We start from the raw sequence: 23,607 nt of genomic DNA on the forward strand, positions 1-23,607 counted from the left end.
GTTCATCGAAATTGACACGATTACCAGTGTAATACTCTCCAGCATTGGTTAAAGACAACTTCGTCATTTGGCCTTATTAATTTGATGATTCTTTGAATAACGATAATATACTGGTAGCTTGTTTAAATTTTATAGTCAGTGAAATTTCGTTTACTCTTTGCGGTTTTTGAAATTTTTAATTTTTTTTTTCAACTCTTCGAAAGGTTTATAAATTTATGAACTATTTTTGTTAAAAGTTTTAGTCTTTAAAATAGAAGTTTAAAAAAAGTAAAAGTACATAGATGATTGTAAAGACTGAAATTGTTGGGGACAATCTAGATACCGTCGTAGCGAGTGGATTTTATTGAAACGAAGATAAAAAGGAATGTCTGATCGATTTGCTACTATTAAGGTCCTGCAAGAAGGAAGAGCCCAAGGAGAATAAATTATTTCCCGTCACGTCACGCTTCGTCGATCACACACGTCTTCAATTCGAAACACATCTCTGAGATATGCACTTCGCAGTTTAGTACCATCTTATCTACAGCACTAAAGTTACATTTTCTTGTCCGCTACGATTTACAACATAATCAAGACATAGTCAATAAATACTTTCAACTGAAACAACTTTACGTCAAACTTTTTTTTTTTTAATTAAAAAACGAAATTTGCTAAGTTGCTCGTAACTTGGTAAGATATATATTTTCAATACATTGGCTACTACTTGCTGCCATTAATAATTATTTAAAATTAATTAAAAGTGTTTGAATTTCTTTCGTAATTTTTGCTAGACTATAAAATATTGAACAAAATATATTTTTACTCATTGAAATTAATAAAAAATTGACGTAAGTTTCACAATAATGCATATAAAAATGAAAATTAATTAAAAAATATATTAAATATAAGATTGGCTAAAAAAATAAGTACCTAATCGTATTTAATTTTACTAACCTAATATTTTTACTTAGCAGACATAATTATTTATTAATTAATACTTTCGGTCGTTACTTGATGAAGATTTAATTCCATATTAAAATCAAATGAAAAATGAGTTTATAAATAAATCTTCACAATTTATCATATTATTGAAGATTTATTTATTAACTAATGTTTCATTTGATTTTAATATATAATTATTTATTATTGAGAACAATGATTTCATTCGATGGTCATAGAAATTTTTAATAATTATGAAGGAGAGTCAATTCCTTCATCCACTGTGTTACGGAAGTTTTTAATTTTTTTCTAATCATTGGTGTAACTTTTATCTGATACAAGTATTTTTTCACTTAAAATATCCTAAGCTTAATAATTTTATACATTAATTAGTAGTGAGAGTTATAAATGTAAGTTCAATTGATCTGATTACCTCATATATATTTTAACTAATGCGATTCAACGTTACATCTCAAAGACTACATAAAACTTTATGTAAATTTTATAGTTGTTTTCATATGTATTTTTCATAAATTTATATGACTACAGCTAAGTCATTTACAATTAAATCATAACCCAATAACCAAACGTAGTGAATAAAAAAAAAATAAAAAAATTAGATAAACTTAATACTAATCATGTCAAACAGTAAATCTGTTTTTTATACAAGTAGGCAAAAATATATTACTGCAATAAATCATACATAATGTAAATAAGTGTCAAAATTAGCATTATTCTTCACTCTAAAATTAATTAAAATCAAGTAATAGTTTTGATGATTCGTTTTTAATTAAAAACTATTGGGGCAATAAAAATGAGACACTTTTTAGAATAATTAAATATGTGTGATTGTTCGGAAATTTTAACTTTTATTAAGTGTACATATAACATGCCACCTTCCTAGAAGCTAGAAATGCTACGCACGTTTTTTAGGTGGTAATCTAGTTTAATTAGTTTTAGAATATAAAAAAATTGAAGAAATAAAATGAAAACTGTTTATTAAATTACTCAATTTCTATTAAATTACTTAACTAGTTTGAAAGCATTTTAAACTTAGTGTTTAGTGTCATTGACATGAAAAATTGTTCTAAAAACCGTTAGATTATTTTTTATACTATAATAGTTTAACATTTAACAAGTGGTTAAAACCTTACGAAACACAAACAATACATGTAAACATCAAGTGCAAAAAATGTTTTTACAGACAAGGAACCATCAAAATTTATGAAATTATGGTAATTACTAAATGAAACATTTTCAATCCGATAAAGAACGAAAAATATTTTTTATCTCTCCGCATTTAACGAAAGTTCATGATGTAATTTAAAATACAATCATTTTTAAAACGATGAGTTAATCAAAAAAAACTGACCATCAATGGAATTTAAGAAAATTCAGCAATTTTATAAAAACAAAGAAAGAATTGACAAAAAAGACCTGTAACAACTTTTAAGATTAAAAAAATATATGTAAAATCGTTCAGCGAACAAAGAAAATGTTAACATATAAAAAAAAATCATCCACACTCAATCACAGAAGAAAAAAATAAACATTAGCAACAGCTAGAAGTGCCAATACGTAGAAAGATGCTTACTGCTTTTAAGTGAGCGAGAGAAAAAAAAGAGAAACCAAATGAGATTAAGGGTGCAAAAGATATTCTAAATTTGGTCCAATGTGGGGCCTGGCTGATGCGTTGTTTGCAGGGAAGAGGGAAGGCACAAGTAAGCTATCCCTGTCGGCCGACTCGATAGACGACTCAACGACTCCCTTCATAGAACGGCAACGCATATCTAAATCGATATTAAAGAAGTCAGAAAGCAGCAATAACTATTATAGCAATGCCGGTGGTGACTCCGACACCGAGAAGCTCATAACTTCCTGCGACAATACCAACACGTCCTCTTGTACCACCGCCTACTCTGGCGGGACGGCCATGTGTGACAACGACAGCGCCGGCCTCACACTACTGGGCAACGCTTTTCCCAACGTCTATGGTACGCGCGACAATACCCACGAATCACACTCTCAATTACCAGCACAATCCATACTTTTTCACGTTTACTCTAAAACTGATCCACTCCATATCGTATAAGCCATAAAAGAACAAATGTTTTGAAAAAAAAAAAAAAAATTAATTAGGACAGGCCCTGGATTGTCACTATACCTCTTACAAATTAAGTACATCATTAGGCTTTTGTACAATATTGTCATTGTAATGTCATTTGGTGTGTTTTCTCTGCGTGTGGCATGTGAATGAGGGTGAGTGTATGCATCACCAAATATTCTTTAAACGCAGAGTATAACCAGTTAATTACAACTAAATTTTAAGATTTTTTTATTTTTCATTGTACCACGTTTAATGAAAAATCTTGTTTCTAATCCTTGTACCCATTCATAAAATAAAACAATAAAGTAAATTAACTTTTTACGGGACGTTGGACAGCTTTAGATGTAAAACCTCTCAAAGAATTGAAGAACAAAAATTATTGATATGCAAACCAGAAATTTGGAAGTAGGTAGCACACCTCGAAGTTGACGCAACATCAACACGCCAACGTCCCACGCGCCGTCCAACGTCTCAATTAATTACCAGGAAAAGTGGCCGGTTCACGCGATAACTTGAGAGCCCCGTCTCGTGATCACTTAACGTCACCGCGTAGCTTTGGCTCTCCTTGGCCTTAACAGCACGTGGGTGCACTTAAATTTCATCTTTAAAAGCAGCCGTTGTATTGGATGGGGAAAAAATGAATAACAAGCTTACGTGGCGCTCGTGAGATGGTTTTGAGTATCTCTTGCGATCCGCCTTCAAGGATGCTTTTTGTTGAGCTCTCTCATTGTCACGTACTTGGGACTTATCTCCGTTGAGAAAAAAACGCGAAATATCGTGATATTCTCGTGCTGGGCAACGTTATCAGGTACAGGCACTAGCTTCAAGTTTTCGCGCGTAACTGCCGCTTTTCCGATAATCTGTAATTTGTGTTTCATCGTTGTCTTTTTTTTTTTCGTTAAAATGAATGTCAGGCAAGAATCTGATCATACTATGTGTATTTATATAAGTAACATCGTTGTACTTTGATGAAAGAAATTAATGCAAGTCTGTTGTGACATGTTTTGTGGACAGATCCGAGCGAGGACAAAAATTTCATTTCCAAGTTACCTATGTCGCTGTTCGGTGACGCGATGGAAGGTATATTTACCAATACACTTATTATAATTAAAAATGCCAAAGTTTCGGAATGACAAACAAGTATTTGACGTTGTTAATATTTTTTTGCTATGTACATCGGACGGTGGATCATATTTTCATTTAACTGTCGATAAAAGTCATTAAGTTGTGATTAATTATGAATTTTTTTTGTCGTGATTATTTGTTTGGAAAAACTAATTTCTGCTTTTCAAAAGGTATACTTGACGATCGAAACCCTTTAGAAAAAAAGCTAAATATTTCCTAGTACTGTACGAAATGAGATACCATTAACTAGTACGTGCATCGTACAAAATCAATGTCTGACCATAACGGCTCTGTACTACTTGAAACTGTGCTACGATACAAAACCAATTCTCATACGAGGTTCTAATCATAAACAAGTTAATTTCTGATCTTTGAATAAAAAAATATTATATTCTAACAAAAAAATTTCATTTTTTAATTAAATGTTATTGCAGTTTGTAGGTCACTCTATAACAGGCTATAGTGAAGTTCAATTTTGGAATATGTAAAAGTATTTAAAAATTATTCACCCGTGCTATACTTCAGATGCTCATCAACCGTTGACTTGTTTCTAATTCAAAACATTTGATTTTTTTTATTATTCTAGATTTTGTACGCTTGTGAGAATATCTAAAATTCCATTAAGAAAAATATTCATTTTAATCAAAAGTTCTTTTTTTTTATGCTTGTATCCCAATTTCGAACAAAAAATTATTATTTTGTAAAGAATATACGTTGTTAAAAGCAAAAATTTTGTGATAATTTCTTTCGTTAAATATTAGAAGTCAGAAACAGTACAAAAAAATATCCAATTACTTTTTTTATATTTTTTTATTCGTTTTCAATAAAAACGTATTTTTTAAAGACTCTGCTGTAGAAATTGTTATGAAACTATTCTTGAAAACAGAAAAAACTACTTTCGTAAAAATAGCTGTAAAACAAGAACCAAAATGAAATATTTATTTTATAGGAGAGAAGTACACTACGAACACATGTCATGTTTGAAAAATATTTCATTAGCAAACAATACAGTCATATTTTTTAAAACTTGGAAAACGTTAAAAATTGTGTTTTCATTCTTTTAGATATTCACGCAGAATTTTTTGGTTTTCCAAAATACTCTTTTGCACGGATTCCTACACTTTGAACAATGTATTTCGAGGAAGGGATTATTTATAATTAGGTTTTTTTTAATCAATGGCAAAATCACGTTTTTTAATTTAGAGTTAAACCGGAAGTACTTGACAATCTAAAACTCGTGCATCCTTTTTTCATCCTTTTCAATTATCTGTGCCGAAAATTAAAAAGCTGCAGTTATGTTCTAGTCACAGAAATAAAAAAAAAGTAAATAAAAAATAAAATTTAACTCTGTCACATCACGCAATATTCAATAAACTGCAATTCACCGCGAAGTACGAAACCATCGAAAGGTCAGACATTATTTCGTACACGTTTATCATGCCCTGCTATCTAACTTGTTCTTCTTAAGCACTATAAGTACACATGTACTAATCGGTTTTATCTTGAGGGAACGACCAACACGGCAGGCACGCTTGCTCCACTGTAAACACACTATATACCAATACCTTGTTTTTGGTATGAATGTTTCCGAGTCACGTGAGAAACAGCCTGACCTGCCCGCCTTCTGCATACACTACGTTGTTTACTACGTCATCGAAAACTTGCATGCCTTGGAACTTAATTAAGTCATATTTTGGATAGCTAAAGTCATCTCAGAAAAATATGTATTATTATTTAGGATATCGTGAAACACTGAAATATCGATTAGGTAAAAATATATTACCAAATATAAGGGGTTAGTCGAGCTTTTATCTAAATCGACGTCACGAGATAGTGACGTGAGGTTTTCCCAATTTTTAAAAATTAGTTTTTTAACATGGAGCGTTAGTTAATTTTTTATTACATTATAGAAAAAATGCAAGTACTCCATGTGGTGTATCAAAGCGCAAAAACTTCAAAGACTTATACCCCGTATCCGTGATCCGAAACGAAAGATTACCATCCGGTGTACATAACTTTTGTAGATTATAAAACGCATAAAAAAATTATTATCATTTGATTTGATCATTTATTTTCATTATTATGTTTACGATCGAAAACATTGCTTGTATTTTCAGAATAAAAAGATACGATCGATGAATTAAGATGCATAAAATAGCGATCCTTGACACAATAATATGCGACCTTTACTCATGCTTGTAAATATAATGTGTTGTATTATTCGAGGTAGTTCTAGGTCAGTGATTCGGTAGAGCTTCTTTAATGACAACAATTTGACGCCTTCGAGAGCTTTTTTTCTTTTTTTTTTAGGTTCCACTGTTGTACACATTTTGATCATTAAAAACATAGTGATATCGTAATACCTGAAGTCCTGTAGTTGTTACAGTGAGCCCGTTTGCATGAAAGTTTCATTGTGGAATTTTTTGATTTGTTTGATGATTTTTTTATGGTTAGAAAAAAAAGAAAATTTTTCGCTTATAGCTCACACGCACTAAAAAAAAATATATATAGATTAAGCTTTGCTGTGTGCGTGCATGTACCAAGTCTCGCTGTAGGCGAATGTAGGGAAATTGAATTCCAGCATACGGATGATTGAGGACGAGTCACACGTCCTTTTGAGAACTTATATTTAATGCATCGCACGTCTCACCCCTGCATTCTCGACGTCATGGAAAATTATGCTTTCATTCTATATTTCACCCCATTTTATGAAATACGTTTTTAGAATCTAATGATACCGAATTTTGATGAGAAGGACGATGTTTAATGAAATGAATTATATGTAACTAAGTTTCACAGATGAGTAAGTAACGTGTAAGTTATTAGCATAAATATGAAATTTTGCACTTTTAGCCAGTAGAGAGCAATTTTAAAATACTAAAGTTTGATTCGTTAGTCGAAACTCTAGAAGAACAAAAAAATCTTGGAACGATTTAATTATACCGAACTTTCGCTTTCATAGCTGCTATATATGTATTGCGGCACTTGAAACATTTCGATGAGATATTCAAATCAGCTCATTTGTATTTCGAGATTGAATTTAATATCGACTCAAATCGCGCCTCGTCGCTCATACCTGACTGGAATAATATTTTTGGCAAAAAAATTAGTATTTACGTTCAACTTTGCGAATAATGAACAATTCCTGATTTGAACAATCTTTCAACATCTAAAAAAAAATGCGCTAAAAGGATCATTTTCACGAAACAAGAAAAAAAAAAAAAAAAAAAAAAAAAAGCTCAACTGCTAGAGTAAAGCATTCTAAAAAACCTGTGCAACCGCAATACATATAAAAATAAAAGATAGAGCGCATAGCAGATAAGAGAGAAAAGAAAGGCAATCAGGAGAAAAAGCCCCAATAACGAGTCCCCGCTCTGTTTTCAGAGGAGAAGCAGGCGCGCGACGAGACGACGCAGGAGAACAAGAACAAGCGAGCGTACGAGGAGTTGCGCGCGCTCAAGCTCCAGCCGCGCTTCAAGGACCCCCTGGACCAGCACTCCCGCGACAACCAGTCGATACTGCTGACCTCCCTGAGGCCCCAGCACTCGACCAAGAGGCCGAACCCGCAAAACGACAAGCGCCACCCGTCCACCGGCAAACCGAGTCTTCCTCAGGATTACCGGTCGTAGCCTCCCCTGCTACGCTTGCGCACTGCTCGTCACTTCCTCACCGAGTTAATCCTTCCTCTTCCCTCGCGCTTTCACGCCCCACTGTGACGCTATTATTATTATTATTGTACTTTATTTTGATACTCTCTCACCTGTATTGTTCTTTATTTCCCTTTGACGAGTTTCTTCTCTCTCTACCTCTTGAGTGAACTGAATGTTATGATAAAGCGTTGATTCCATAGTAGATGTTTTGTATGTGTGTCGTTTGTTGAAATAGTGTCGCGTCGAAGATGCTGTTACGGAATATTGTGAAATTTTTGTACAAAATGAATATTGTTGAAGATATTGTTCACGCTCATCCGTTGACCTACTTTTTTAATATCTAAAGTTCCACTGTATGCCCTTTACGATTTTTAACTCCAAGAACGAACGAGACTTTTTTATCGGAAAAACAAAGGTTTGACGATGCGTTTATTGTAACATTCATTTTGTTCATTAGTAGATAGATGAACGTATAGTAGTGCTGGAGATTTTTTATCAAACGTATATAATAATAATTAAAAAAAAAACATGCAATTCGAATTGTATTGAAACTGGCGAGCTTTTAGATATATATGAAAAAAAAAATCGTTCGATTTAGAATTATTGTTGAATCGATGTAAATAATAATTTTTTCCACAACACTCTAATTAATTATACATTGGTTTTGTGTCGTACAAAACTTAGATTACTTTGTAAGTTTACTGCTCAATATTTCTTAATTTTTTTAGTAATATTTTCCATGATTTTATTAATAACCAAAGAACTTTTAGTACAAGTTATTTGTAGATATTTTTTTGGATAAAAAGTTTATTTTCTATACAATTTTATTATTTTACGTTAGCCTTTGAAATTCTGTTGTCACGTACAAATTCGTTAATTACCAAGCAAAAGCTTAGACTCAAAAAAAGCGAGATATAATCATTTCAAATGTAAGCTTTGTCCTCCTACGAAGTATTGACTCGATGCTACTTGTACTTCCAGAAGAGTAAGACCAGCTGGTTCAGAAAGAGCTAATGCAAAAAAGAAGCTGTCACGTGTAAAATGTGTAATATAGACAAGTTTTAAATAAAATATACCATACATGCACACGAAAGAGTATATAAATGTACAGAGAGAATAAAAAAAATTATAAGAGCAAGCGAATAATGCTTATTAAGATATGTATAAGGGATAGATAAATATTTATTAATGTATCGAGTTCGCGAAAGAGATTAATATATAAATAATGTTGTTGAGGCGAAGAAATGTTAAAGAAAATACAAAAGAGATAAAATAATTATCGTAAGTTACAATAAAAAAAAGTCTCCCCTTTAGAGATTCACCGTAGCATATCCCAAAGTGCATACCAAATCTAGTTTGCAATATACACAGATATTATATATATATATCCGAGGAAAAAAAGTCTGTGACTAGGTAAAACAGAAAAAATATACTATATACTGACGTTAGATGATGTAATTTGTAAAATACATGTTATGGCGGCTCAACTGTGTTACATCGATAAAACTATTACAGCTGTTACGGTATATCATTTCAACTGAGACACTATGAGTTAGGAGATATAAGATTTAGATAAATAATTGATGTGATCAAAGTTATGTATATTCCAGTCAAGCTTCCGAATGTAATTAGATCAAGCCCAGCAAAAGCAATTTGTAAAAAACACCTTGCAATAACTCGAATGTAGCGTACACATTAATTTTTTCTCTAACTATCACAACTGGCGTGATAAATAAACTCAACACTGAGTGTTATGCGATAGTGTTATTTATGTACAAGATATGACAGATTTAATAAAATAAAATTAATGATGCTTATTTAATGCAATACGGAATGCTATATAAATTATAGTGCCAAAATTACAATCGAGATTACAAAACCAAAAATTGCATGCAAAAGTTAAACTTGAATTGGATAACTGTAAACTTTCCATATACTAAGGAGGTTCAATTATTTCGTCAAACAAAAAGAAAGCAATAAAAATTAAAACAACAACCATTCAAAGTCAGTATTTTTTTACACAAATTTTTTTATTAATGAAAAAAAGCATAAGTTCATTGTGGTTCTTAAGAGCTTGTAGTGACAATTAAAATTTGATTATTAAAAAATTTAGAAAAGATTTACATAGTTTCCTGATACTCTAAGTAATTATTGTCAAAAGTTTCACAGCTTTCTCTACATTTTGAGAAAATCATTGAACATCCCTAAAAACAAAAATAATGAATCCTAGTTACAATAACTTTTACTCGTGGAAAAATACAAGTGGTTGTAAAGTATTTTGGTAAATACATATTTTTTATGATGAACTATATTTTTCACAAATATATTACTATCCGAACTATCGCATAACATAAAGTCAAAAGCTTATACGTGAAAATCCTAAGGGTTTTCACGATTTCTACGATAATCTAATACATCGTAAAGATCGTACTTATATATTTTATGAATATATTTTTAAACTTGCTCAAAAAAAAGTTTTAGAAAATATGTACCCTATTGGCTGATAAAATAAAAGCGAACAAACAAATTCATTTACTGGGCGAGTCAGTTGAGCACTGTTTTAATAACATCGTTGTAATTCACATATGTATTCACAAATGCACACTGTTAGAAATAGTTACAATGTTTTCATCAATACTGTAAAAATGGTCATTTTGCCCCTAAAAATTAACTGGTATGAGTTTTTTTAATTGTCTTGTAAAAGATTTTTTTACAGTAGTGTAAGATAATAAATCTAATAGAAGAAAGTTATATATTGAAAAAAGTGCAATGTCTAGTTTTTTGTTAAAATACGTAGTTTTATACGTGCTATGATAAATCTTAAACCATACATTGCCACTTAAAGGTGAAAAATCATATAAATATATACATATACCGTAAATATACATATAAGCCGTCAAAACGAAAGATAGCTTTCTTTCGTTTCATTGATCAACAGAAGCTACAATATGACCTGACAGATAAAATCGAAGGTTAACTGAAACTTCGGAAGTGTGTTCAAGTCCAGTAATCGCTTGAATTTATAAATTCGTTATTGTGTTGGTAGATCACTTAATTGAACTATGAATCAATGTATTTTTATTATGTTGCTGTTACGCACTGAAAAGCTTAGTTTGAACTAATAGTCATGAAAATACTCGTACTATTTTAAAACAACATTAGAATTTATAAAATAAATATCTTACAGTATCGTTGTAAGCTTTAATAGTCAAAAAATATTGGTTAATACCAAACTTCAAGTGATTACTGAATTATGAATTTTCGACTTATGTTTCGAAGCCTGACTTACGTATGGCTGTGTTACTATCGCGAATACATACGTATATATATATATATATATATATATATATATATATATATATATATATATATATATATGTATAAATAAATACATGTATGAAAATTATATAAATATATAAAAAAAGTAAATATATATTAATAGCGTACGCAATCTCGTGAATGCAAAATGTAAAGTGTAAGTAGAACAAAGGTATAAAATTAAAAACAGATATAATGAAACAAATTATACATCTCTCACTCTGTCTCTGCCAAACGCATTCATGGCTAAAGTGGGAGGAAAAAATTATTTTAAAAAAGGTATATACATAAATATAATCGCGCGCGCCTTGTTGGTATAAAAAAATATACATGCGAATTCGCTATTTCATTTTGTGCCTCGTGCATGTATGTCCACGCGAGACCCTCAGACCGAATATTTGTTTTAAAACTATAGATTAACAGTTATGAAAAATGTTATACTAAACACGTTAAAATAACATATATAACACTTGCAGTTGCATATAAGCGATATGTGATATGTTACTGTCACCGATCATCAGCCTAAACAATAAAAAAATAATGAAAATTTACTTGAACACATAGTATAGTAACATTTTTTTTTTTTTTTTTTCAGTGAAAGTTGTTTTTTCCAATAAAATAAGGCCATAAATTCGTGCAAAATAGAAAAATTATAAAAGTAACAAGGAAATTTTTTGAGTTTCATTATCATGAGTCCTGTTTATATCTTAAGTCTTAAGAGTGTTACTTAAAAGTGGTGAATATATAATAAATTTACAATGCCCTGGTTTAATGTACGTTTGAAAAGAAATTAATTATTACACTTTATCAGTATACTTGTTGTGATAACAAAAATTTTAAAAGAAAAGTACTTAAGTAATTTATAAAATATCAAACACAAGAATTAAGCTTACATTTACATGAAAAAATCTTAAAAAATTGTTCATACCACAGCGTATTCATTTATTTATTAAAGTCTAATAAAGTATAAGAAAATGTATTTAAAAATAAAAATTAAAAGAAAAGTATCACAACAATAATAAGTAGGGTATAATATTATCTAAGTTAAAACAGAAAATTTTTTTTATAAATTAATTAACTAGTGTACACTATGAAAAATTTTAATTAATTTAACTACATTAATTGTATTTCATTTCTTGATTAAAGGATTCTAAAAGTTGAAATAGACAATTAAAACGTATCTCTAGCTCTATGTAAGAAAAAACGTTGACATGGTTAATTTTTCTAGTTTGCACTAATTTTTAAATTCTCTTTATTCGTGCTGCACAATAGTTTGTGTTGTTCGTAAGATATTCCATTTTTTTCGTTATATGTTTGCTCGTTAAAGTAGTAAAATCAGTAGATGCGCGACTTATCGGTAAATGTTTTTCACAATAGATATTAATTATTTTAGCAGAAAGGAAAAAGTTAAAAGAGTGCAACGCTTATAAAATGGTAGAAGATGTTTTGTGGAAGGCTGTAATGGATTTTTAATGAATTGACAAAAAATTCTCAAAACAATTCAATTTTTAATCTGGAAAGCATATTTCACGGAATTGTGCAATAATTTTTTCAATTTAACAGCATAACTAATTAAATTGAAAGACTGCAGCGATATATTTCACAACTTCATACGTAATGCATGATACAATGTAAATAATTTATACAGTTCTAACTAATCCGAAAATGCTTGTGAATAAACTCATGAAATATTCACTCAATAAAAGGCTTATTAGTTTTTTTCAGAAAAATATTCATACACCAAGACAACATAGAAATTCAGATCGGCCTTTCCATGAAATAGTTAAATAATTTTAATACATCGATATGGATATAATTATTAACAAAAAAATGCACGTGATACAAGAAAGAAAATCGATGTTAAATATTCACGTCACAACCGTTGTTGATAGTGAAAAGTGAAATTTTTTATTATTATAAAATTGGAAAATACCAATTTCTTCTGGAGCTACGGTCGTGAGTCGTTAAGCCGTAGGGCAATAAATTATTACTGTTACTAGACTTTAAGAGTCATACTTTAAGAGAATAATACGTCACACAATGGAATCTGTCTAATAAATATCAACATCCTTTTAAACACCTTATTTATCACAACGATGGATTGAATAAGTTAAATGCAATGGTATTTATTATCATTATACTCATACATCACACATAAACAACTTATTTCAAAGCTTAGGGTACGCATCGTTACCGCGAATACGCTAATGAGTTTCAAATTTACAATTCAATTTTACAAAGGATAGGGGCACTCTTCAACGATACTTTTTTTTACAACTTATCACATAAAAGTTGCATAAAAACGTCAACAAAAATTTACTTGATACAATCAATTTTAATAAAATAAATATAATAAGTAAAAGAAATGCTTTTATAAAAATCGTTTAATCATCATTAGCCACATAATAACTCAATACAATTATTAGTATAACTTTACGAAAAAAATATTTTAAAGCTCTTGAAAAGAATTTTAAAAAATTTAATAAATCATGTAAATGAACTAAATGAATTATATAAAATTCCCTGATTTAAAACGTAAAAATATTTCGAAAATCATAATGAACATGAAATCAGTTTCTTTCCATAACGAATATACTTTCTTATAAGACATGAAACATCCGTTTTTATTTACTTGTATTTTAGCTATAAGAGGTTATTCGCATTTTTACTATGCCATTCTCAAAAATTCCAAAATTTTTATTTAAACTTAGATTTTTAAACTTGAAAATCGAAGTTAAACCAATAAGTAAATTATACTGGTCATTAAACCTATTTTTTTCATGAGTTGACAGAGTTTGATAGTTTTAATGATTTTTAAAGATTTATTTAAATCTGCCAGATATTTTATTTACGGAACTAAAAATTTACTGAATAATTGTTAGGTAACGATATTTACTTAGGAGTGCCCAATTCCACGTGTGTATAAAATGAGTGAGCGCGTAAGAAAAATCATTACGACAACGCACTGTAAACGAAATATGCCTGCAACGCTTTTTTTCCGCTGAGTTCCCATTGCATAATTTGTTTCTCCATCGCAAAATATCTGGTAAAAAGACGATAGATAAGTTTATTAGCGTTAATAAATTTGAGATTACTTAAGCGCCAGTTAAATAATTTAAAAATATTGAAGATACTTTCGAAACGTGAACCAAAGCCGCTTACTAGCATTATAGTTATTTATATTTCTGTCAGTTTTGTTTTCGATTGTAATTGAAGACAAAATTTATTTAATTACCGATACCCTCTAATACTGAATACTCTTGGTTAGTTTACTGCCTTGAGTAACGAGAAAATTTAATTGGTGCGGTTTATGTCTCGCAAACCCAATTTATTACATGTTCGTAAATTGACTTAAATATCAGTGGCTCACCAATTTTTCAGTTAACAGATTTTGTTTTTTGACATCGTTAAATTTTAATTCAATAATGTTAAAATACAGATTTGGCTTCGTCTTTTTAGTCTTACGTAATTAATTGATGACCTTTAATCGCAAGAAAAGAATTGAAAACTTACCAATTACTGCAATAAAAAACTTTGTTGGACGCTTTAATGCAAGCTTTTTCATTACGTATTTATAACAATAAACTATTAATATGAAACAATCTGCTGATATTTCGAACTGAATAAAATAAAAAAATTCTCTTTTACGATAACTTGTAATTTATCACATCGCCGCACGTGTAAACTTTGGAAACATCAAGTTGTTTGTGCATAGGCGTCCAAATTTTTCTTGTTTGTGCAAAGGCAATTATTCCATATATGAGTTCAGTTAAAAACAAAAGCGTTTTCAGGATATTATAAAAAATGCAATACGAAAAATCTTGTAACGAGAGCGTTTTTATACGCCATACCTGACGATAAAAAAAAATACTTCTATACCACGTGAAAACTATCACAATCGAATACGACTCATGTTATCTTGTGTGTTGTTTACAATGTTGTATCGTGTTTGATTTTTCATTTGTTTATAAATGATGTTCTTTTTAAATATGCGATCGATTGTCTCCAGTAATGATAAAGCACGATGTACTTGTATTACGAACTTACATCTCGATAGTTACACCAATAATTTTAACAAAAATTCGTGCTTGAAAACAATAAACAATTACACGAACTACTTGTCTTTCTTTGTGCCTTTGCTTTCCTGTACTATACGTTTCACGCAAAATTTATGGAATTATGATGCAATACGAGCTTTCGTGCACTTAAGATATTGTGTTGTACATCTGGTTAATTCATATGCAACTTGTTTGTGAAAATTGTAACGAGAAATTTAGCGTGAAATAAGTCGTACATATATATCCTTTTATTTATTGATCTATTGACATGAGACTATTACAAAATACTCAGCTGCCGTGGATACTTGAAAGAAATGGGAAAAAATGTCCGGTAAAATTGATTATCCTTACTTAATTGCAACTTGGCAAAAAAAAAAAAAAAAATGGACTTTTATTTTAATAATCGTCAAGCAACTCTGCATTAAAGAAGAAGGTAGTAGATCTCTGAATAGAAATAAAACAGTGACAATACTTCAGATTAACAATCATTGTAAAACTGCAAAATACAAATCAGAGATATAAGTTCTGCAAACTACTTAAGAGGAAAAAACATCTTGTTCCAAGTAGTACATCAGATTAATTACACACTTTAATAAATAGCTAGACATTTTGAGTGCTAAAATTCACTTTATAACAATATTTAGGATCTAAATATTTTTTAACCATTATATGTATATATTTAAATTTTAATAACCTAAGTTTAATGCGATTTAAGTCACTTTAAAATTTGAACCCTATAGAATTGGTCTTAGAAAATAAGAAAACAAAAATGAAATTATTAATCTCTAGAAACTTGAAAATAATTGGAATATAAATTACTTATTGCCGAAAATATATGGTCTCTAGTAATTTTTTCCTTTAAATCCCGCTCAGCTTTAATGAGGGGGTTCTTCATTTCTCAGTCTATTAGTTATTTAATGTGTCGATAACTTGCGTTCTACAAGTAACAGTGAGACCTCTTCCTTACAATTTCTTACCTTTTAATCTTCTCCATTATACATCGAAAATATTTTAGAAACCTATTATACATTTATCCAAATCGTTGGAATTTCTTTGAAAAACTTTGTAAGCAATACATTCCCTCCGGTTATTCTAGTTAGATATTTTACAAATAATTTTTGAAAAGCAATAAAAGCTGCTATACAGAATAGTTCGATTTTATTTTTATTATATTACTACGACTTTATTATAAACTGGTTGAAAAAATAATGTTCATTATACATTTATCAAAATCCAAAGTTACTTGAGCCGTTTACTATAATAAAACGATTATGAATAGATTAATTTTTGATCTTGGGAAAGGGGATCTTCCTGTCATGGGTTGGTGGTGGAGGGATATCTAAAAATTCTCCTGCGGACTCCAGCTTTCCCTCAGGATCTCTGATCAAAATCCTCTATCAGCGTAAATCACCGCAACATAAATGAATAGCAACGATGCCGTATTATTTTTTCTCACGCGTTTCTAAAATCTTATCTATAATTTAATATGCATTACTTCATTAGCATTACATTACAAATATACATGGGAATGTAGGCCTTTGTGTGTAATAGCATATAAATACTCTAAAACATTCATCAATATAAAATTTTTTTTTTCATCGTTGTGAGCAGTATCTTCCATTAGGTGTTTGTGTGATTTGATGACACACATGTTTTCCAAGTGATAACTAAATATCGTACATTTTTTCATCGCAAGAAACGCTTGTAAAAGGATAGTTTCAACGATAATATACAATTTTTAATTAATTATCATATTCAAGTCTCATATCTTATACAAAAGCTGCTACTTTTTTCGGAATTACTTATGTCTGTTAAATCATTTTTTGTTTATTCTACTTCAGGTGATAATAAATATTTAGAGAATTATACTTTATACTTATTTTGTACAGAGAACTCGATACATTTTTGTTTAAGAAAGAGCACTAGTGTTTTAACTTAATGGCAAAAGTGTGACTACCAGAGCTACAATCTTTTTATGCAATAAAATATGGACCACGATATTTATAACTAAAAAAACCCGAAATAAACGAAGCCTTGTATAATATTCCGGCGTTTTACGTAAGACAAAAATTCTTTACAATACCCACAAGTATATAGCAATTCTCACTCTAATTTTTTATGTTGACACAAATCAACCGAGGATAGTAACAGCTGCTGCTGTGCAACTCCTTCATACTCTTTAGTAATGCGTACCTCTTCATGTTAAAGACACATAGTCACACCCAACGGATTTTCTACGACTATGCTGCTCGAGGCACATGTCGTATTACACGTTATATCTTTTTACACCAAAAAAATATAGCCTTATTAGTATGACATTATTGGCGTTTCCTTTATCTCCCATCGTTAAGACAGTGCAGGTATCCCTTCCAACTGACCAACCCTGGCTTACTCATCTTCGGCATAATTCTATACTTGTACAAAACAAACTGGCTTCCACGTCATTATAGTCAGAGAATACAAGCGAGAAGGAAGACAAGTATTATAGGATAAGAGACCGGCATGAGCAGCTGTATTTATTATATATACAACACCGTACCCTCGTCCTTTTCTCATTGCACACTATAGGTGCAACCAAATCCGAGCTATATACCTGATGATTTTGCCTCGTTACTTATCAATGAATATTGTTTACTTGTATAAGCGGTTCCAAGATATACGAATGTCATTATTGAGTCTCTGGAGGAAAAAATATATCGTTCCTTATTTTCTCCAGTTTCTACTTGGATTCTATCACTTCTAAAATTTTAAACTTAAAAGCTAAATAACGTTTAAAACTGAAGTAAGAAGATAATTTTTTATCTTGCTATGGCCTACTCGTTACAGCTACCACAAATACTTCCTTCTTGCATTTTTATTTATAAAGCATACAGTGACACTCAAAATTTTCATCAACGTTTGATGAGAATGTCCATTGCAAGAAACACTCTGTTCAGCTATTTTGTCAAGCCCAGTCGTAAATGACTTTATTCACCAATCTTACATACCAAATACGTGTATATTTCAAGAGCTTTGATAAAGAAAATAAAAAAAAAATAAAAAAAATACTCATGGTAAATTTTTTAAATTGCAAGAAGTTTTAAATATGGTGGTTGAACTACTAATATCAATAGCGAGTACGGCCGATGACCACATAGTTTGATCTTAGAGTTTACTTGATATTTTATACCAATTGCAAAAAGTTCATGTATTTACTGAAATTCTTGTGTATAAGAATGAAGTAATCTTTTGTTTCAGTTAAACCATGTGCGTACGCCAAATAATGACGTACATTAAAATTTCCAAGTTATTTAAATAATTTACGATTGCAACTTTCTTTGAAAAAATCATTTTTTTTTTATTTCAGTACACAGCATTCATTGGCCGATGAAAGAATTTTAATTCACGGAATATAACTCCTATTTCTTTTAAATATGCATTCAATTTTTCAATGCAGTATATAGTAGGTGACTATCACCTAACGTTTGAAATCTAGCCAACAAAAAATCTAAAAATACCTCTACATTATTTGTATATCTATATATAAAGGCTCTACCAAAAAATGCATGGGGCAATCAATCACTATCGGGAGGTCAACAACTGTACCCTTCACCCCTAATTTCTCAGAAACCTAATGTATTAAGAGTACTAATGTTTTTTTGAAAAAGTTATAACACCAATAATGATGACAAGAATAGTAATAACAACAACATCGATAATAATTATCATCGTAGTAATAATTATTTAAATAATAATAATAATAAATAGTAATAATATTAATAATCTTCCTCTCAGGTATGCAAGACCTTGACGGAGATCCCACTGCTGGCAGCTTAGATCGTGTGAGGAGGCTTTGACATATAAAAGGTTTACTCACAAACTGTTCTCTGGGGTTAGCCACGTGCATAGTTCCTTGGTGACGAGGTGGTTTTGGAGCAGTTGTCAAGCCAGACAATGAGGCCTGAGTAATAGCAGATAACCGCATCTGATGGGGCTGAACATCTCCTTTAAAAAGACGTGAAGTTGAGTAGCGACTTCAGGCCAGTCTGAGCAAGAGGCGACCTTATTGGCAACAGGAAGGCCATCGCGCTGAAATACACCCTTTTCCGTTTTTTAATTGGACAACAAAAACACTATCCTTTATCGGGTGGCTCGACACATACAGAATCATAAAAACTAAATATGAAGAAGACTAATCTATGGAGATTTGCCATGCAAGGGGCATCGAAACCTACCGATGGATTTACCATGACCGAGGACGGCAGGCGTCGGCATCATGTGACCGCACAGAGGTAGCGGTAGACAAGGCCACTCCTTGTCATATTACTTTCTTGTACGATGATATACATCTTAGAATCGTGTGAAATTAATCAAATAATCCGAGCATGTTACCTTACTTGAAATTTAATGGTACACTTTCAATAAATAAGTTTAGACTACCTCTTCTGTTGACTCGATATTTTTTGCCTCAGAATATAATGTACGCATATTATTCTATTATAGTGTAACAGAAAGAATCGTATGAATCTGTTACTTTATAATGGTCGTCGCATTTTTTTTTTTTTTTGTGTAAAATATTATAATTAGTGAATTTTCTTACGGATGTATATTGCCTTTTTTAGAAAAAGCTTCTTGTGTCCCACATTCAAAACATGTAATAAGCAATTTCGTGCAATCATGTGACTATGGAAAACATTGTATGGAAATTCAATCGGAAAAAAATAAGTTGGTATGCTCTTTGAGAGGATTTAATAATATACATAATAAAATTTTACTACTTTTAAAAGTGTTTTTATTGCATGAAAATTGTGTATACAGACGACATAAAATGCATATATGTCTTAACAGCACAAAAAGTTAAAAATGTTCTAATTAGTTATTATTATTTATTTCAAACTTTAAGAGTATAAAATTACAAAACACTTTTAAAACATTATTCTCCTTACTGAAGTCAATTTTCTTCAGTTAGTTCATTGTTGGACGGGTTGTTGGTAGTATAGTTTGTATCAACAAATGGCTCATTCTTACAAGGAATATACACAGTTAATGCACCATCCAAGCTTAAGGTTATCTTAGCATCATTAAAGTCGTAGGTTTCAGAGACGGGAAATGTCTTCAACAAATTTTGACGTACATTACCATGCTCATCTTGCACTTCGTCGTGAATGGCCTCAACTACCATTATTCCGTCTTCCACCTATAATCAAAACAAAATTTATTTATCGTTTGCTTTGCTTTTGATATTATGTCATTTTTATTTTTAATATTTTTTTCTTACATCTATCATCTAAATAAGGTGCATGACGAATAAAAGAAAAATATACTTACGAACACCTTAATTTCTTTCAGAGCAAATCCTGTGCAGTCTACCGTTTTATAAAAATCTTCCTACAAAAACCCTCGTTGATTAAATTAGAAAAATACAGTTATAATAAAGGTGGCTCATCACATTTTTGAAAGTCTAGCCTTTGCACCCACATTTAAATTTATGGTACAATAACACTCATTGAATGTACAGTGTAAATTTCAGGGTATGTTGCCAACATTTACGTACCATAGCATGTTCCCATGTGTGCGTGTGCCCCAACTAGCCTGGGCACAAAAAGGAAGAGAAAAGACGGCATAGGAAAGGGGACGAATCAACGGAAAAAAGGGGAGATTAGCTAGAGACGCGAGAGCGAAAGAACCAGGTCCACAAGACTAGAATATACGTGCAATTTCCCTCAAATACAAAGTATTCTAATAAAGTATAAGTTAATCATAAGTCGTGCTTTTACTTATTCCCTCACCGAGAAAACCACGTAACACGACCAAAATCAAATAAAAAACACATTCGAAATCCAAAATTTTAGCATTGGTCTATGAGGTATTTTAACTTTTTTACCGAATGTTAAAGCTTTTTGAGGCTAAAAGTCAAGCCACATGCTACAAAAACTAGGAGCAGATTGTTTCAATATCCCTCTTTCTAATGCAATCGCGTAAGTCCAAGGTCGCTGAGCGGAAAAAAATACATGACGTGTTGAAAATCTGAAACCGGAGGCTAACCTCAGCACATAAAAATGCGGATTTGTATCTATGGGTATGCATATCGATCCTGCTACTCAATGTTTTCAAGTGTGATAGTCTAATGTCATACAAACAGATAGTATAAAAATGATGAGCCACCTTAAGTATGGAAATAATCTTTTACCTGGTGTACTTTATCTTTCGAGGGACTTTGGTCATCGTAGCTCTGATGGATCGATAATATAAGCCTTTTATCATTGCAGGTTAAAGAAAAAATGGACCGTGAAGCCGTATCACTCAGTTCAGATTTTTTCATTTGTGCGTATACTTCTTCTGCAGTATACGTCCGCTGTCCAACAAACTCCATGATAATTTAGAACAAAAACTCTAAATACAAACAATCGTTTAAAATCTTGCCCCCTTAACAAAGTCGACACCGGCGATTGAAGAATATCGAACTGATTCCTGGTAAATTTATACGCGCTTTGTGTGCTACTTGTACAGCTGGAGGTTCAACAATCACTGCTTGTACTAATGCTAAATGCTGTCGTCACCTGCTGCAGTTGGACTACTTGAGTGTTATCGACTAGCGCTGCGTGTACTCTTGTAAAAGAGAATTGGTAGGGATGTTTCTTAGAAAAGCTACGCCATCATAGCTTTAGTAGAGCCTCTTTTCTACCAAATGGAGCTGCTTTCCCACCTTTTTCACTTTGGCATATGCGAGCAGTCGCTCTAAAATATCAAGGGACAGCTCTTCTGACCTAGTAATGAAAATTGCTATTATTTTGGTAGTCCCATTGCTTAGGCCAGTGGCCTAGCGCTCCCGACAGTTTTTTGACGTAATACTTACTTGTAAAGTGTACTTTTTTAAGGCTATATAATGAAATATTTGTCATAACCCTACACGTGTAAAATAAATTTTTAGATGCAAATGTTGAATTACCATACATACATCTAACTTATACAAGTTGCGTGTATTGCTTACATATAAACGCTTTCCGCATACCATGATTAAACGTTGAATCTTTTGAAACAGTTTATAATTAATCAGTATTAATCAGTGTAGTGAAATGACGTTTGTAAAAAACTGAGTTCATGTCATAGGAAATCAAACCTTTATCTCCTATATATATGTTGTTTCTGTGATTATCATGCTCATCTTCAAGCCAACACCGTTCCTCTGTTGTAAAAATTTTCGAGGGTAACTATAGGATTGTGCTTCCTCTTTAGCACAGCTTTTTATTATATAAATCATATTTGCTATTTTAAACCAATTTTATATTTTAGCTTATGAAATGATTAATTGTGACGGACTCAAAAAAACATTATGCTTGATTGATGTTGTTCAAAACGTTCATCCTAGTAAATCACGTGCCTAATCCAAAAAGTAACCTAAACTCATTGCTTGTATATAGATAATTCCTAATCAAGCCGAAAGCAAGTTTACTTTATAACCAAGTTAAGTTCCTAATTTTTCCGATACACAAGGTTGGAATTTTGTGTTTGCGGTAAAAAATTTATTTTATTACACTGAAGCGTGGACAATTATGATAGTAGTGAAGATAGTAACTAATGCGAAAATTATTACGACTTTTCATATTATATTAGGGGTTACAATGAAGCTTCAATAAAGTTGTAGAAAAAAAATAATAAATATGTGAAGTCAAATCATACATAATATTTTGTGGTTGTATGGATTTGCATGAAGCTCACAAGGGTACTTACAGTTTAGCGTAGTCATTACCCTTTTCAATTGAAGGCGCTGAAAATTACGTGCCAGAGATCCAGTATGAGAGTCCCCAATATCGTTGCTCATAAGTTCTGAAAGACTTCTTTTAAAAGTTTTTTTTAATTTCCTCAAGAAGTTCAAAATCAATCTTTTTTTTTTTTTTAAGTTTTGCTTTTGTAGGCGCGTTGCACTACGGAGAAAACCAACGAGTTTACTTACCTCTTACCCAACCCTATGCCTATGCTCGATCCAGCTCAAAGTGCCCTACTAGGCCCGAGGTCGCGCTGCGCTACCAAAGCGCATGTATATTTAAAGAAAGGAATCTTGACTTTTATTTCATTTTAGTTCTTTGTTCTGTACCTAATGAACTCGTGACTTAATGCCCGTGGCCCGTGATCCTAAGCTAATGTACTACGAGCTATCCCTACGTAACATAACCTCTTACTTCTTGTTTCACTGTAGTTTGTAACGTATCATTAATTCTAATATTCACTTACTGTTTGTAATACTATGAATCTGACGACTGCAGGATATTGCAGTATTAAAGTATGACTCCAACAGCAATGCTGTCCAATGGTCTTTATTTATTTATTAAAGCAACGTTTCAGCCACTTTAGAATGAGGCCCTTTTCAAGCACTATAAATTTCATACAATTTGCGACAAAATTAATAAAAAGGTAAACAATTATAGAATCGCTCGTAGTTTAAAACACTAAA

At 31.2% G+C, this 23,607-nt stretch overlaps 1 protein-coding gene across 1 annotated transcript; it reads right to left on the reverse strand.

Moving 5' to 3' along the window:
- Nucleotides 1–20,106: 20,106 nt before the first annotated feature.
- Nucleotides 20,107–21,703, reverse strand: LOC149374933 (heat shock protein 26-like). The gene is made up of 3 exons (XM_089591584.1): nucleotides 21,346–21,703; nucleotides 20,484–20,543; nucleotides 20,107–20,352 (listed from the first exon to the last, which is right to left on the reverse strand). The coding sequence occupies exons 1-3, from the start codon at nucleotides 21,526–21,528 to the stop codon at nucleotides 20,107–20,109; spliced, it is 489 nt and encodes a 162-aa protein (XP_089447710.1). The 5' UTR covers nucleotides 21,529–21,703.
- Nucleotides 21,704–23,607: the final 1,904 nt, after the last annotated feature.

Source organism: Copidosoma floridanum, unplaced genomic scaffold (assembly GCF_036245765.1).
Source record: "Copidosoma floridanum isolate Cflo_tuat_1 unplaced genomic scaffold, Cflo_Japanese_pri ptg000013l, whole genome shotgun sequence".
In the NCBI taxonomy this organism is placed as follows: Eukaryota; Metazoa; Arthropoda; class Insecta; order Hymenoptera; family Encyrtidae; genus Copidosoma; species Copidosoma floridanum.

Coding starts and splice junctions, on each gene's coding strand:
- LOC149374933 (XM_089591584.1), bottom strand. CDS start 21,528: ATGGAGTTTGTTGGACAGCGGACGTATACTGCAGAAGAAGTATACGCA. Junction 20,544..21,345: donor CGAAAGATAAAGTACACCAG/GTAAAAGATTAT, acceptor GGGTTTTTGTAG/GAAGATTTTTATAAAACGGT. Junction 20,353..20,483: donor TGAAAGAAATTAAGGTGTTC/GTAAGTATATTT, acceptor TTTTGATTATAG/GTGGAAGACGGAATAATGGT.